Genomic DNA, 16,697 nt, shown 5'->3' with positions numbered 1-16,697 from the left:
GATCAGAGAGTACGCAGGACTTCTTTGACAGGTGGATACGAAACATTTGGTTTGCCCTCTTTTTAGGTCAGCTATTTCATTTTCGAGTTCTGCCGAAACCAAAAAATGGTCCAGTTTGCCAGGATTTCGGGTTTTAAGGCATTAAATTTTCTTAAACTTATCCCTTTTATATCGAATCAATCAAAGTCACTTGATAAATCATAATGAGAGATGAAGACGCAAGGTAAGCTTTGTTAAACAGTAAAATAAATTACAACACATGGCCTTTTTCTTAGAAAAATTAAGATTTCCAGAGTTTCTTGTTTTCAAAATTTTTTGGCAAGGATCTTAAACTCTGAAAAACATAAATTAAGAAACAACTTTATCAAACGAAAAATATAAATTGAGAAACTACTTTATCAAATTTAAAATTCGATTTACCTTGAAACGTTCCCGATCAATCAAATCAGACAGTATTTTCTCGTTCGGCGATGTCAGGTAGATCTTCAGCGAATTCATTTCTTGGCGAACCTGAAACACACAAAATCAATTATAATAATTAACCTCCGGGTTACGTCTCCGGGTTAGTTGACTAAACAAATTGAAAAAAGAACCCTTATCAATTTGTGAGAAAAATTAACTTTTTGAAGTTGAATTCAACCTACTTGTGATAGAATATTAGTTGCGTCTTGCTCCCGTAAAACTTTATCCAGAATATTCTGTACAAGCCTGTAGAAATTCGTGTTCTGATCTTGTGCCAACTCTATAATACAACTTCTGATTTTGTTCGACGAATTTTTACCCTTTCGTCTTAAATTAACCCAAAATCTGGGAACTTTTGGAACTTTCCAGGATGCTTGGGCATTTCGCTTATTACATGGCGGATTTTGGTCGATTCCGTGATCTACCCAAAACTTCGAATCTTCATGCTCTTCTTGCGAATCGTTATCAGGTGATTTTTTAACCATTCGTTGCCTCATCGGTAAGGTTGAAGATCGATTTTGAATTTGGGATACAAAATTCGTGTTGTACTCAAACGAGTCATTCGTAGGCGAAATCCAATTTCCAAACGTATTCGGACTCATTCCACTAGCCGGCGGCTCATAAAGCCGATTTCTTCCTTTCTCGTATAAGCCCAACAAAACTTTTTTCGATGCAAAAATCGAGGATGTTGAGCTTCGTTCTGACTGGTTCGCACTGTGTACACTTTCGCATGAACTAGCCGAAACAGGCGCCGTTACTGACTTCTGGAAGTTTTCGGCCGAGTTGCATTTCTGATTAGCGGGCACCAAATTTCCATTCGTCGACCAATTAGACTGGGCTATCGTAGGGTTGTTACCGGCTATTATGTCTTTCGCGCTATTATCCGACAACTGATGCTGGAAAGCATAATTGTAAAAGGGGTTATTAGACGAGAAATTGACAAACGACTGTTGTAATACATGTAACTCTTCTCTGCCTGATGATAGGGATGTATCGTCCGAGAAAGCGTGTTGGTGACTATTGCATGTTTTAGACAACAAGAAGTTGTTTTCCATAAAGGGCGACGTTTGGGCATTAATTGGACTCGGGTATTGTTGATACAAAATGTTTGAACATCCTGTGACGTTGAGTGAGCCATTGATGCTGCTGTTGTTCATGCTGTTTAGGTTGTTCAGCCGGTTTGATGGGTAGTGGGTGTGAAGGGGTTTGCTAGAGGAAGAAGATGCACAGCCGTCAGAATGAACACCTGAAGCAGAATACATCTGAAACCTGAAGCACCACTTGATAGGAAGCTAACTGCCTATTTAGGTTTCCTTCCAATATGGATTTTTTTCATTGCTTTGAGTTGTATAAATAAAATAACCGAGTCTGTTCCCTTCTTGAAAACGAACTGATAATTATCAGACAGAATCCCCTCATGGCATCTAAGGTACAAGTATGATAGTTGGATTCGTAAAACAAGTTGAGAAATTGCTTTTGAAAGTTTACCATCTAGTATACTTGTTTTTTTAGGGACCCAACAATCATACTTGTACCGTATCTAGAAAGAATTCAATCACTTAAAGGACGGATTGAGTGTTCCAAGACGTGTTCAATCATCTTTTAAATGACAAGCAAACACTACATTTACACTCTAAAATTTTACATTATCACTCAAAAATTTAATATCTCAAACAACTTACATCTTTACACCCTTTATATGACATTGCATCTTAATTTTTTTAAAAATATATATATACGACGATTGAAAATGTCAGGCTCAACATCTTTAAATAATTCGAAAAAAATTCGTAGCCGAAAAAAAAGATCATAGCCGAACAGACAGTAGGAAAAGAGTCAACCAACGCAGCAATTTGAGCCTAAACAGTTTTGAAGACTTCTCCTGAAAAAAAAATCATCGCGACTACATTCATCGACTCTTAAAAAACCCATCTTTTGTATTAAAAAATTGCATCTAAGACAGTGAAGTGCTGAATAGATCGCATATTCGTCCTTTCCTCGTGAACAAATGGTCAATTTAGCTACCGAAAAAAACTCAAGGAATCACGTGGTGCTTACCTGAGCCACTGTTATCTGTCGCTGGGAATGTGAAAGGATTCGTGGGGTTGGGACTGATCTGACTCGACGTCAACTGGGCTCCACTTCCTCCACACCCAGAGGTATGCTCTGTCGCGTTGCTATCCGACCTTAAATACAGCAATTGATTGTATGGCTAAACCGCAATCTCGTAATAAAACTTCAACAGATAATCCTTATCGAAGCATACCTTATGGGTTTGAGATTTGACCACACTTTTATCTTCCAGGAATTCTTCTTTCTTTCACAGAAAGAAAATATACCAATACAATACCATAAAACACTACACCAATAAAAACAGTGTGAAGTTTTCGACATCGTGAATTGATTTTCAAATTTTATGTCTTGGTATTAGTCCCAAGATTGCCGAAATGAACAAAAAACATTTAAAGACGTTTGCAGCTTGATACAATTTGAAGGTATCTTCTTCTTTACGGCCCAAAATTAGAAACATGTTACACATATGTTCCAGTTCTGATTAATTTAACCCATTCAGCTTCAAATTCTGAAAACATAGCCAACTGACAGTAGCAAAAGAGTAATTGACGCAAAGATACAGATATTTTTTTTGTTAACTTCAACCTTCGAGTTTCGAAGAAAAAAAGATGACCTTAAATCTCTTTTGCTGCTCGAAAGTGGAGTTTGCCTCCCCTTTAACAATGGAAATGAACTACACTTAAAAAGAAAATCTCAAACCACAAAAAAATCAAAATTAAGCGTAAACAAATTTTAAGACTTTTTCCTGAAAAACAACAACAAAAAATCACCAAGACCTATATAAGATTACTCACTACATGCATTACTCTTAATTACCCTAACTCCATAGACTCATCAAGAACTTATTTTAGATCATTTTTCAATTTTCAAGTTCCATTAATTAAAAAATCAATCTAAAAAAACTGAAAACGACCGATTTGCCCACAAAAAATTACGAGCAATTAGTGTTCTATGAGCCGACTTAAAGATAATCTTGGAAATTTACCTCGAAAACGCCGAGGCTGGACAGGAAGCCGAGAACTGGTCTCCCGGTTGTAACATGGGATCCGAGCGGACACTGGACAGCGGGTGGTGCGGCGAAGTAGACTGTACACTTTGCTGTATTAACAACTGTTGGTTCCTGTGTTGACTCTGCTGATGTTGAAGATTCGAAGATTGAAGGTTCATTTCGAACACATTTTTCGAAGATGTATCATATCCCGAATCACTAGGAGTTGTCTTTGAGTTTTGGAAAACGCTTCCGGTTGGCGAATTCACATTAAACTCGGTCGTTGTGCCGAACGCGCCTCCAGTCGAAAAAAGATCTGGCGGTCGTCGGGATGAAATCGAAACATCGTTACTAACTGAAACCGATATTTGATGTTGCAAGTTTGAACTTCTAGCCAAAAAGTCTTTGTCTCGCTTCTGGATGTTAAAAGCCGACGGATCTCTGCTGCACTCGCTTTCGATTAACTTCTTGATTTCTTGGGATTTTGCGGGTACGGGGGGCGGTGTTAATTGAGCGGGCGAGCTTTCCCGAGCTGTACTTTCAGTGTCATCGTTGTAGGAAGTCGTTCTAAACATTTGCATCGAATTTTTTAATTTCTCGAAACTTAATTTTGTCTCCATTTCATCACAATTTCAATTCAAGTTTCGCCAATTTAGAGGAATAAACTTTTATAAATTAAACTTCAAAGCATGAAATTTTTTCTTATGCTGCCGGAAAACATGAAATTTCTTTCGTTTTTTGTCAATTTGAATATTCATGCTTTGACCTAAAAGAATAAACTTCGCTATTTAATCGAACGTTCGAAAAGCATTGTGAAACAAGGCCAATGACCGATTAAAATTGGGGTCAGATTTACTTTCCGATGAAAGAATCACTTAGTTGCTACTTAAATATTTAACGCATAAGTCTTCGAACATAATGGTGTCATCAGTATGTTGCTTTCAGGATAAATCGTTCAAAAGGTGCTTTCAAATGAGCTTTAAGCACTTTAATGGGCACATAAAAAGAGCGAGTAATTTGGAAAGCGGAGGTACTTATTACGCTAATCAAAGGCACTAAAACCGTTTGAACGTAAAGGTTAACAGCGTCGCCTGAAAGACTTAAAGAGGCTATTTTAAATCAATTACTTAAGTGTTAGAGCCTTTTACCAGTCACTTAAGTACATCATTTCATCAGCGCTTCAGTGTTTTTTGAGGTAAAACGAACCTTAATTAGAAAAGAGTCAAGAGATCGGAATAATTAAGCCGCTGCTTTGATCATTTATGAAGCACAGCAAAAAGTCGATCGTGATGAGCTTTCAGGTCACGGAAAAGAAGAAATAAAGGTCACTTAGAGGTCAAGTTACAAAACGCATGCTGTCGCCCATTGGGGAATTGAATTTGTTATGTTAACTACCATAATACCCCCTCCTCGCTCACGCATTGCAAAAAGAGCGGGGCAAAGTTCTTAACAAGTAGCAAAATTGCAGATGATGCTTAAGCATTAAATTATTTCTGTACTATTGGAATTTCTTTACTTTTGGAGGTGGAAATTATTTGCTGTTAAGAAAAAGATCCAATTTTGTCTTTTCAATCAGTATGTCTTATCGACCAAACTCACGTAAAATGTGATCCAATACCAGAACTATTCACTTGCAAGCTGTTTTCGATTTATTTTCATGTATTTTGTTTCGTGTTTTAACAGAATTTTTTTTTCGTTGATATTTTATCTACCCGCCAAAAAAATCTCCATGCAGTTGGGAAAGTTGAGAAAGCAGTGTTGAGAAAACCCCAAAAAACGATGAATTTTTTTGGAGCATTGATTTAATGATAAGAGTTTCTTTAATTGTATTTAACGTACAACAAATGGTAATGTAGTGTTCACCTGATAGTTCTCTCTAACGTTGCTCGCTCAGCCGGGTCAGATGTGAACTCGTCCGAATTACTCCCCCCGCTGTCTGTTAGTTCCCCATTCATACTTCTGATCCAGAATTTCTCCCCCATTATCCAGTACTGATTCAGTTCATAACCAGTTGCCTGCAAAATCATTTTTGGGAATCATTTTCTTGGCTCTTTTTCCTCGACCCCCCCTGCAAGATTTTTTAAGTAATTTTTCGTTCAGGGGCGCTGCAGGGGCTAAACAAGGGATCTCGGTTCTCAGTACAGAGCTGAACAGAGCTCGTATGTTGGGTCTTTCCCATCGTGGATAAATCAAATCGTCTTAATCTAACTTAGAAAATAAGTTGGAAACAGACAAAGCCGGTCTTTTTTAAGAAAAAAGCATCTAAATACTTTTTGTGACGAACAAGCAATTTTTGAAAGAACGGCATTTGGAATGCAATCATGATGAAAAAATGTCTCTGTTTGCTGCTAAAGTATCCGACAAAACTGAAAAGGACGAAATTACACAAATATTCTGTTAGACAAGTTGTTAGGAAAAAAGTATGTTATTCCGATTGGATAACGTCTGCTTATCCCAAACATAAGCAAATCTTTGTGAAGATTAACTAAGAAAACTAAGTTACCTTTTCTATGCTTCGGGGCAGGCGCAGTTGACATGGGAGACCATTGTCATTCTCGTAGTAGTGCTGCAGCAGAGATACAATGTCCACGAAGGAGTTTTGTGCTTCGTTGATTTGGAGACCTGCAAACCATAGAGTGATTAAGGCGCATGGAGCTCAAGCTATTGACAATAGAACACGCCCGGGTGAGTTCTAACCCGGGCGTATGCTTAACTTTCACCTCAAATGCACTTTTTCATATAAACAATTCCAAAAATTTTAAATCAACCTTTGGCAGATTAAAATCTTAACTATTCACAAAACACATTTGAAATGATTTGAACTTTTTTTTATTTCAGCGATGCAAATGGCGCACCATTTTTTTGATTTCTTCAAGGTGTAGTTTCACCCTCCGCCTCAAAAATTTTCGCAGACAACCTAATCGTCACTTTGTTACGTCCATTTAACCAAAAAAACTGGCGAAAATAATTTTTTGGCCTCGTAATGAAAATTGAACAAAAACAACAACAAACAAACCTTCAGCAGTGTTGATAATCTGAAAATGCTCCACTAAATTCTCTTCTGATTCTGCTGTGGACCTCAGCGACAAAGCCATAGTGCCGGGCTGGCTTGAATGTCGAACAATAAAATTACCCGGTTGTCTATTCTGCAGATAATCCGTCGCATCTTGCCTCGTTAAATTAGGCAAATACCACACTGTATAGGATTGCATTAGTCTCGCGTACAAGCTCAAATTTCTCTGTTCTTGATTTAAACTCAACGACTCATTACCCGTTGAGTCTCTTGAGTAATTAAATACAGGGGGACAATTAGCTACTCTTCGTCTATTACCCGGGTCAAAAATATCCATCACAGCTCGGGCGTCAGTTATCGTTTTTCCAGGCGGCCCAAATTCCGTTATATTACAACTATCCATAAATACTTCTGAAGTTCTTCTTGAATTTGAAATCAACATGTTGTCTTCAGTAGATCCTGTTGTTGTTGTAAACAAGTCATGTGTTGTTGGAAGAGCTCCGGCTAAGTGGGGGTTCGGCGGGTGGGGTTTGGTTGAGATAGGGTAATTTGCGAAGGGCGAATGAGCGGCAGTGAATTGCGGAGTTTGGGGTTTTTGGGCGGTTGAAATCTGCCGTGCCGGACTTGCATGTACAGATACGTCATTAGCAGACTCAATGTTAGTTTTGAACTTATTCGCAGCTTTTGTTCCAATTCTTGGCGAATTTCTAAGCGGACTTGACGTTCGTTGAAACGGTTGTGGTCTTATAGGCGTCGTAGATTGGAGTAGTTTCTCAGTGTGTGGTTCCAAGCGTCGCCATGACTCATTTTCATTACGGTCATTTTCCTTCGCCAGTGATGTCGAAAACTGTGCAGCCCCTAACACTTTTGAAGAAAATAACACGTTTTGCTGTTCATCATTTTGGGTCAATTCTGAACGAAAATTTGATAACTGGTGCGTCTTTTCTTCTTCTTGGTAATAAGTCGGTGGTTGAAATTGCAAGGTCAACGACGATGGTAATAAATTGACGTTCGAGATCGAATTTCCCACCGCTCGCTGAAATAGGACAAATTGCGTAAATGGTGTAAATACACAAAAATAATGCAGAAGGAAACGAACAAATGTTATCTCGCAAACTCATTAACAGAGAAAAAAAGATAGATCGCTATAGCGTTTCTTTCCTTCCGCTCTCTTATTCTTATTGGTACAAAGACATTGCAAAATAAATTCTCAATTCTTTTCTTCTCAGATCGAATTAACCACTTCATTTATCAATAGTTACGGCTACTTTGATTTCATTTGGCATTCACCATCAGTTACTTTTTCTCCTAACGGTAAAAAATAAAAACTGGCGAAAAATGATTATTGAAATTTAGAATAATGACTTTAAGCAATTACTAGTTCAAACAAAATGATCGTCGTAAATGAGGTAAACGAATATCAGGAAATTAAATTCTCGCTCTCATAATAATGTTTTTGAACAATAAATTGAGAAAAAAATTGCTTCACAAGTGAAATAATTATTAAAAACTTGATTATTGCTGCAATAAATCAGCAAAATATCAAAACATTTGTTTCTCATGCAGATTTTTTATTGTCTGAATTCCTTTGTAATTTTTTTTCAGATTTTTTCCCTTTATCTTTTTTTTGTCAGATTTTTTTAATGTCTGATTTCCTCTTTAATTTTTTTTTCAGATTAACGCGAGCTCTGTTTATACAATAACAAAAAACAAATTAAAAACGGCAGCAATAATCACCATTATTAGCAACTCATTAGCAAAAAATGAATGTGGATATTTTGGAAATTCTTGTGAAATCAAGGTCATTAGCAACAAAAGGCAAAATCTGCAATAAGTAAATAGCAGTTTGTAACAATTTATCAGTAATTCAACAGCAAACTCTTGAGGTATACTTGCGAACGAATTAAACTGTGAACCATATTTGCTAATCACACCAAGCACAAATAAAAAGAATAAGAGTGAAAAAATCTAATGAGTCATTTGATCAACACCACTTGGTGTATGGTTAAATAAACTTTATTTTTAAAAAAGCTGAAAGGCAATAAATAATAGGTAATTAGATATGGCATAAAAATTGAGGCTGCAAAAACCGTTTTTACTTTCACCTAATAATATAGCAAAACAATTTGGCTGAATTTTCACATTTTCCGGTTAATTTTTTTTGACAATATTCTTGAAAAAAAAAACAAATCCGAAATAGTACTCAGAAATATTAATTTACAAATTAGGTTTTTCGATCCGTACAAAGCAAATATCACCTTAAAGACACTTCCAACATTACTTTGAGACAGTTCCAACATTCAATTGGCGAAAAACATCATTAGAGATTGATGCTTTTTTCTAGCACAAACTCGGACCTCTTTGAGCGAACACTTGAAAGAATCTAATGAAATTGAGAAATCTGGATTGACAAGTATGTTTTTTTTATCCGGCTAAAAAACCGCAAAATCTCACTATCGTGAATGGAGAGCGTGGTTTGCTTTCCTTTTAGAAATGAACTGAGAGACAGCAAAAGTCTATCCTTGAAAAAAAAACAGACAAACTAATTCAGCGATTAAGCATTAACAATTAAAACGGTTTGAAAACGCATAAAATTCAGGCGTTTGTGTTGAGATCGTTAGAGGTTGTATTCGAAATCCTGCAATGGTAGTGATACTATTCTAAAACCAGCTCTCGCCAAAACTCGACAATCAGGTACATCAATTCTTGATACTTAGCTCAAGTTCTTCGACAGCCGGATGCTAAAAAAACTGGTTCAAATATTTGCCTTGAATTAATACCAAATTGTTTAAGTTTAGGCAGAGTTAGCGTTCTTTGATAAACCCAATAAAATTTGCAAAAACAGCATTAAGAATGCCTATTACTCTTCAGATAAATTGCCTCGCTTATTAAAAAAAAACTTCTATCGGCATATTTTCAAACAAAAAGCTGGATTCCCAGATTTCAAAGCTTCGATACCGATTCGTTCCTCTAGCCAGTTTTGAGGCTACTTCTCAGAAAAAAGCGCCGAAACTAAACCTGATCAGATAAAAAAAGGCTCTTTTCCATCCCACCCGGCTCGCTAAAATAAGAATCTGGTAGATTTCAAAAAAAAATGTAGAACACCCAAAAAGCATCGTTTGTAAATTGCACAGACGATTTTTACGCTCCAAGTCATCCATTTTTGGTTATGTAACTTTCGTCTGTTAAAATAACAGTCGCATTGATCAATCAAGAAAACAAAGCATCGCACCAAACTTCACAACATTTAAAGGCTTAAATAAATTATTAAGTCAGTAAATGTGGTCGAAAATTAATGAATAAATACTTACAATAAAACTCGGGTATCGACGAGCAGTCACTTCAAATTAATGAGATTAGTTTCGGCCTGCGAGAAAATAAGCCTCTGCAAACTTCTAATATAAAGCAACCATAATACAAATTACAGAATTAATATCAGAACACTTGAAAATTTCTCAATTTACTGCAAAAAGCATTCAAATAAGTGTCAACTTTTTGACCTTATGAAGTTGTCTGCGTCTATGAAAAGTTTGGAGGTGTGTATCAAAATGCAAAATCGAAATAAAAACCAAATCCGATTTAAAACTGATGATAAAGACGATGAATGAACGGATTGCTAACTTGTCTAGTATTTTAAATTCTACATGGACTTTGAAACTTGACTTACATTAAGATTGTGAAATCATGAAATTACCACAAATAATTCTTCGGCCGGGTCATCACAAATCTTCATTCAAACACAGTTTACAAATTTCATAAAACCGACATTATATCAAAGTTCTTAAAACGAACTTTCGGTGGGCTCTGCCCGAAAAATGAAATTTAAGATGAAATCAAAAGAAAAGCTAAGAAAATAAAAGAGTATAACCACCCGATAAAAACAGATATGCTGCGAAAATTCTCAGTTTGATTATTATTTCAAAAAATAACCAAATTTGGTGGAACGCTGAGCTAGTTCGATAAATTCGAGAGAATTTCAGCGTGAAACAAAAATAATATCTCGAATTCTTCTCTAAAAATGGAAGAAATTAACGGTATATTTTTGAAGGTTGTAAATAAAATTGGTAAAATTCAACAATTTCTCATAACTTTCACAAAAACATTCTCATGAACATTTACAATTTATTATTCAGTAATCAAGCATATAAGTTTGACCATAGTTTAGAACAGACAACAACAAAATCGATCCGATTATAAATATACACCTTTTGCATTAGGTTTATATAAACAAATAAACAATAAATATTTACTTCTGGCAATTTATTGGATTGGTTAAACTTCAGAAACAAACTAACCAATGCAAAAATTCCGAAATCGTTTCAGGACAAAGCTTTTAAAATCTGGTTCAAAATTGACTTAGTTTCTTAGTTTGGAAATTTGACGCCAAACTTGTTTCTTAATCGCTTGATTACAAATCTACACGGGATTTCAAATTACTATCTAAATCATTTTCTTTGATTCATTTTGTCTTCGCAAGGTGAAACATATCTAAACAAAGTTACCATAAATGGTAAATTTGACTCAAAAGAAAAAGAAACTTCACAGTTAACTGGTTTCAAAGCAGCGGAGATCGCTGCATGTTTTGTTGTTTAGTTAAATAAAAGCCAGATTTATTATGTAACGACGTCATTAATCTTCAGTTGAAGAGGATCCCTCCAACTAATAAAAACGATCCAAAAACAATGCGCAGAATAGTTTAGTCGAGTCTAACTTTTATGTTACTTAATTTCTTAAAAAGGAAAAATCAGTTTCATCTGTTCTCGTTATGAGGTATCATAGCTTAGCTTTCTGTATAGATGTTCTTGGCAATTTTCTTTCCGCGGACTTGAGAAAAATTCCCAAAATCTTGGTCGAAAATATGACGTCCACTTTAACTAAAACTGCTGCAATTTTTACCGACTAATCGCTTATTACTCAAAAAAAAAATGTGAAACATAGCCAACAGACAGTTGCAAATGAGTCACCGAACGCAAGGAAACAGAAAAAAAAACTGGTTTGTTTTTTAAAAAACTTCAATTTTCAATTTAAAACTAAATAATAGATGGCCTTAGCTCTTTGAAATTCTAAACAATTTATGATTGACACTTTTAAAATTAACCATATTTAGTCAGCTGGATCAATAAATAAACTTTTTTTCGCTGGGAAATCTGAAAATCAAATTCCACTTTCAAAATTAGAAGTCGATCACGTTTTTCGTGACGTTTACACTTTTGCTGTTCAATAGTAGAGTTTTCATCTTAAAAAACAAAGTCAAATGGCGAAAAAGTAAATGTGAACGTGAACAAATTTTAAAACTTTTCCCGAGAAAAAAATCACCACGACATATTTAAGAGTCTGAACTATGCTCATCGATTTTTTTAAAAATCGAAAGAAACAGAGCATTAACTTTTGTTCCAGGAAATTGACCCATCAAATTGGATATTGAAATAACAGACTTGAACAACGCGAAGCTGCACTCCGCAAAACAGCAAAAAAAATTCAAAAATGAAAGCATAGTAAATTTCGGACCCTGGGGAACAAACTCACCACCAGCTGCTTCCCAGTCGAACACACTATACTACTTAACCCTGTTGCAGGCAGGGCTGCCAACTCTAGGCCAGAAAAAAAACCGACCACACCAAAATCTTTCAAAAACCGGGTAGCATTAAATCCGCTCCAAGTACACGGATTTAATTCATGCTGCTAACATAATAAGGAAGAAACTATTTTGCACAAATTCATCCAAAGAAATTTGCGAGCTACATTGAAAAAAATGGACTGTAATATTACATAATTCTCCGCAATCTCCGATTGTGTTAAAATTACGAAAGTATGTTGAAGCAAATTCCTGACTTAACTTACATTAGCTGCCGAAGGCCCAGGTATAGACCTCTGCATTGCAGAATTGTCAAAGTCAGACTCGACTGTCGTTGAAAACAAAGTGGCGGTCGGGGGTTCTCCTCGGCGCCCAAGGACACCGGCCGAGCACTCTGGGTCACTGGAGTAATAGTCGGAGGCTCCGTCGAAACTCATTCCTGTCGGAGAGTACAGACTTCTGTGGTCATCGGAACCTTGAAGAAAGCAAACGTCAGAACATCGCTAAATACGCTACGAATAAAATTTCTAATTTACAGTATGAGAAAATATGATCGAAAACAATAAAAAATTAGCACTAATTCGAATAAATAGATACGGACTTTGTTACTACTTCTTTGTATTAAATCAATAATTTCTTGCTGCACGCATTCAAGTCAAATCAGTTTGGCTGATAATATACTCAGCCAAAACACTAGTTAACATCAGCATCAGGGCCGTATCTAGAACTTTCTAGAGGGGGGGGGCGGATTTTCAAAAAAAAAAAATCGCAAATTTTGTCCCTCTTTTTTTAGGTCGACTAAATTGATTTCCGAGCCCTCGCAGAACCCTATAAAGACCCTATTATGACCAAAAAAATTTGCGCCGCAGGCAATTCTTTGAAAAAAAAACAGGTCAATAATGCCGTTTTGGGCACTTTTTGGAAAATGTTGACCAAAAAATTGGGTTTTTTCGACGCGCACTCCCCTTCAAAAATAAGTACATATTGGCGCCTAAAAAAACTTTTTTGGGGTTGGTCGGCCAAAAATTGATATCATAAAACAATACCAAACGGGGGACCCTTTGGTTGGCGAGGGGTCGAATCCCTGAGGCGACTGTTGGAATCGAACACTAGATCTAAAAAGTGTAACTGTAAACTCACTTATAATGTCGACTGACTCGTCAGCTGATCCGATGCTGTATGCCACACTATCGGGACTAAAATAACACCGATAAGTTAGCTACAAAAATTTCGCTCAAAAGATTTGAAAACACTACAATTTGAAAACACGTCTGCTTCTATATGAATGTTCAAAGAATCAAAATAGACATTTTTTTTTCAGTGCCATGACGCTAGAAAACCAGCCAATCAAGTCACATTCTCTTGCCACTCCTGTAACTCATGAATTTGAATAGGATTCATCTCTGCATTAACAGCAAGTATTTTCCCCTCCATCTGTTGTTTATAAACTAAATGACGAGGAACATTTTGGGGACCCGAAACTCAACCCCTATTGCTGTTTACAAGAAATTCATTCCCAAGATCGCTCAATTCTTTCAAATTTTGATTCTGTTAGATTTTATAGCATAATCTCATAAGCCGCATAACAATTTAAGTAGTTTATCAAGTACTTGCAGAAAAACGAAAGACGTCAGAGACAAAATTTGCATTGCCTGCTCTTCATTGTTCAGAGCAGTTTCAAAGACCGTTAAGGAACTATAGCATAATGAAAGAAGATTTGGGAAGTGAAGATATGTGCGTTTCAGGAGGTTTGGCTGATTTTTTTGATTTCAGGCGCATCAGAGCAAAGCTTAAGTGATAAGGATGGTAGTGAAAACATTTCACTCGACATTCGGATTCCAAAAATATGTTTCCAAAAAATCATAAAAAGGCTACTACGGTTCACTTCCGCATCAACGACGGTTCGGGCTAGACTGTACACGGCCACTTAAAACGTGTAAGAAAAGTTCGGACAAACAAACTTGATTTATAAGAATAATCAATCCGTTTCGGAAAAAATTGCGACAGATTTTAAATCCTGTTTAACTTTAAAGTAGCATAAACTGTTATCCCTATCAAACCGAAGTTTTTGCAATTATTTCTAAAACGCAATAAAAAAACGAATTGAATAGTTGCCCGCCAAGTCTTTTGGTATTATTTCAAAGAAGATTTTTTTTCGTTACTGGCAATTAAATGAGATGAAAAAAAGTACAAGCATAAGATGCGATAGAACCTAGGGTAAAATTAGAAATGTTGTAGAGCTAAATTGATAGTTCAGCCGAAATTAAGTTCAAAAAAATTCATCTGAATTTTCGGTCTGATTCTGAGTCCAATAAGTGGAAAAAAAAAATTTTTTTCTCGCCGCTGATACACTTTTTTAAACATTAAAGAAATGAATCAGGGATTAAAGTACTTCAAATGCTACCAAACTTCCTACCCCTGATGGCATAAAAACATCTGAAAAGGTCGGTTCATTAGTCAAAATTTATCTGAAGCCAAAAAATACTAAGAGCATGAGTATTTCATCCTTTCTTGAAAAATTGATACAAAAACCAGCTAGCGTCTAATCATTAGCTGAAAATCTAAAAACACCACACTTTATTAGATGCTGTTAGAGGCGAAAGTTGAATAAAAATGTTCTAGTTCCGACTGAAATTGCGCTCGCAATTAAAAACTTAGCGTTTCTTCGGCAATAAAGACTTTCTATATAAAACATTTAATATTATGGTGAATTTTTTTAAATTAGTTTTTTATTTTTTTTCTCATTTATTTTTTGAAGACTAATGTTGTCGATTATGCATAAAGTCACAAGTCAAACGCCAAAACTCAAAATTGAGCGTGAACAAATTTTAAGACTTTTTCCTGAAAAAAAAAACAAACAAAAAAATCAGCAAGACGTATATAAGTTTTCACTACGTTTATTACTCTTAAAAAGAATCCAAAACTTTTTCAGAAGTTTCCCAGGCGTAGTCGTTGCAACCCGACAAAAATATAAATACCGCTTGCTAATCGCCCAATAAAACTTACATAGTTGCCATGGAGCTAATACTAGCCGCACTAGTATCGAAACTCGCACTTCTCAACAGCAAATCATCTCTGACGTGCTGGTCCGGATGACTGTAGCAACTGTGTCTGTTATTAGAAGACAATTCTCCAGTCCCACAAGTACAAGGTGGCCGGTTAGAAACAAACTGACCCCCAATTCCTCCCCCGCTTGGGTTCGAGGACTGCTCGGGTAGCCTTTCGAAAATTGCAGCTTGATGATCCAGGTCTAATTCTGGAATTAGAGGATGTGACCGAATATTAGAGGCTGTGGCGTCTTGATTTGCCTCGCGGAACATTTCCAAATTTCCAGCGTACGTCCGAAACATATTCTGTAATAAATTGAATCGCCATAAACAAAGTAGGCAACAATGATCACCAAAAGTGACACAAAAAAATTAAGAGCTGTTTTAAACAAAATTTATCGTTTATGGTTTAATGGTTTCAAATGTAATTCTCTCCATTGACCGCTTAATATCGCAAGATATCTTGTATGTAATTCAGTGACAGCTAACTACCATTAATCAACGAGAATTGATTTTTGGCAAACAAGCTAGTCAGAATTTGCTCAGCGCACAATATTAACTGCTCAAAATGGCTAGCAAAATTTAAATTTGAAGCAAGTAAAATTTTAATTAGCGTGGTTGTATTTTGTATAGTACTATAATGCGTTGAAAATTTATGGCTTTTTGCTTCATGTGATTGAGCGGTCGCCGTCTAACCTGAAAGTAAAGAGACTGCGAGGCTTGAGATTCTTCAATGGTCGTTGGCGGAGTACTGTCACTTGACGTGCCAACACTCTGTCCTCGATCTGCCTCCCCCGCGCCAACTGTCTCCTCCCGTTCTGGCAAGTCCGGCACCAAAACTGCCTCCACGTCCAAAGCATTGTTTACAGAGTTACTGGACCTGTCAGATTCTGTTTTTTCAGTCGCCTTTTCTGTATCAGTATGCTGCTCCTTATCAGTGGCAGACATGATAGAGTCATAAAACCCATGAGACTAACTTAGTCTCTTCATTATTTTACTTAGTCTAAATCTGAAACACAAATTCAATAATTTTGGCAAAAATAAGTGAAAATAAATAGGAGCAAGAAGTTTTTTACTACACTTATCTTAGCAAAATTAATATTAACGAACAAAAATTTTCTCTTTCAAAACTTTTTTTTCAAATTCATTGTCTAAGGCTTTATGCAGTAAAACCATTGTTGGAAAAAGCGCAAGAATGAGCTTCAACACAGATGCGAATCTTCGCAAACACTAGCTAGAAAACGACAAATATCAGCTCTTTAAGAGGCAACAAGAAAAATTAGAAAGCCTCGAATTACACTGGTGGACAAAATTAGGCGCAAAGTTAGGTTTTATACTCAAAAATGCTTGTTTTCAATGTTCATTTTGAAAAACTTTTACTTCGAATATCAAATAAAATTTTACATAGACTAAGACCAAATGATCAGAGCTACCCTATATGAAACTATCAAATTTTGGTTTCAGATACTTACTAATGTAATCCGGGTCTGAAAATCTGCACTAAGTTTTGCATCGTATCGAACTCGAAAAAGCGAATTA

General features: G+C 36.0%; 1 protein-coding gene across 1 annotated transcript in view; it reads right to left on the bottom strand.

Moving 5' to 3' along the window:
• The window catches only part of LOC134855672 (uncharacterized), a 32,894-nt gene extending 16,731 nt beyond the window's left edge, over window positions 1-16,163 (bottom strand). Inside the window, exons 1-11 of the mRNA XM_063872243.1 lie at window positions 15,855-16,163; window positions 15,118-15,464; window positions 13,252-13,307; window positions 12,378-12,586; window positions 6,540-7,572; window positions 6,027-6,145; window positions 5,387-5,538; window positions 3,521-4,090; window positions 2,521-2,648; window positions 645-1,708; window positions 421-510 (exon numbers count right to left, since the gene is read on the bottom strand). Of these exons, the coding sequence (XP_063728313.1) occupies window positions 421-510; window positions 645-1,708; window positions 2,521-2,648; window positions 3,521-4,090; window positions 5,387-5,538; window positions 6,027-6,145; window positions 6,540-7,572; window positions 12,378-12,586; window positions 13,252-13,307; window positions 15,118-15,464; window positions 15,855-16,106 (4,020 nt within the window). The 5' untranslated portion in view covers window positions 16,107-16,163. The remainder of the gene's footprint in view (window positions 1-420; window positions 511-644; window positions 1,709-2,520; window positions 2,649-3,520; window positions 4,091-5,386; window positions 5,539-6,026; window positions 6,146-6,539; window positions 7,573-12,377; window positions 12,587-13,251; window positions 13,308-15,117; window positions 15,465-15,854) is intronic.
• Window positions 16,164-16,697: the final 534 nt, after the last annotated feature.

This window comes from Symsagittifera roscoffensis, chromosome 10 (assembly GCF_963678635.1).
Source record: "Symsagittifera roscoffensis chromosome 10, txSymRosc1.1, whole genome shotgun sequence".
Taxonomy (NCBI): Eukaryota; Metazoa; Xenacoelomorpha; order Acoela; family Convolutidae; genus Symsagittifera; species Symsagittifera roscoffensis.
Note: the sequence above shows the minus strand (reverse complement) of the source record. Positions and strands in the feature narration are given on the sequence as shown.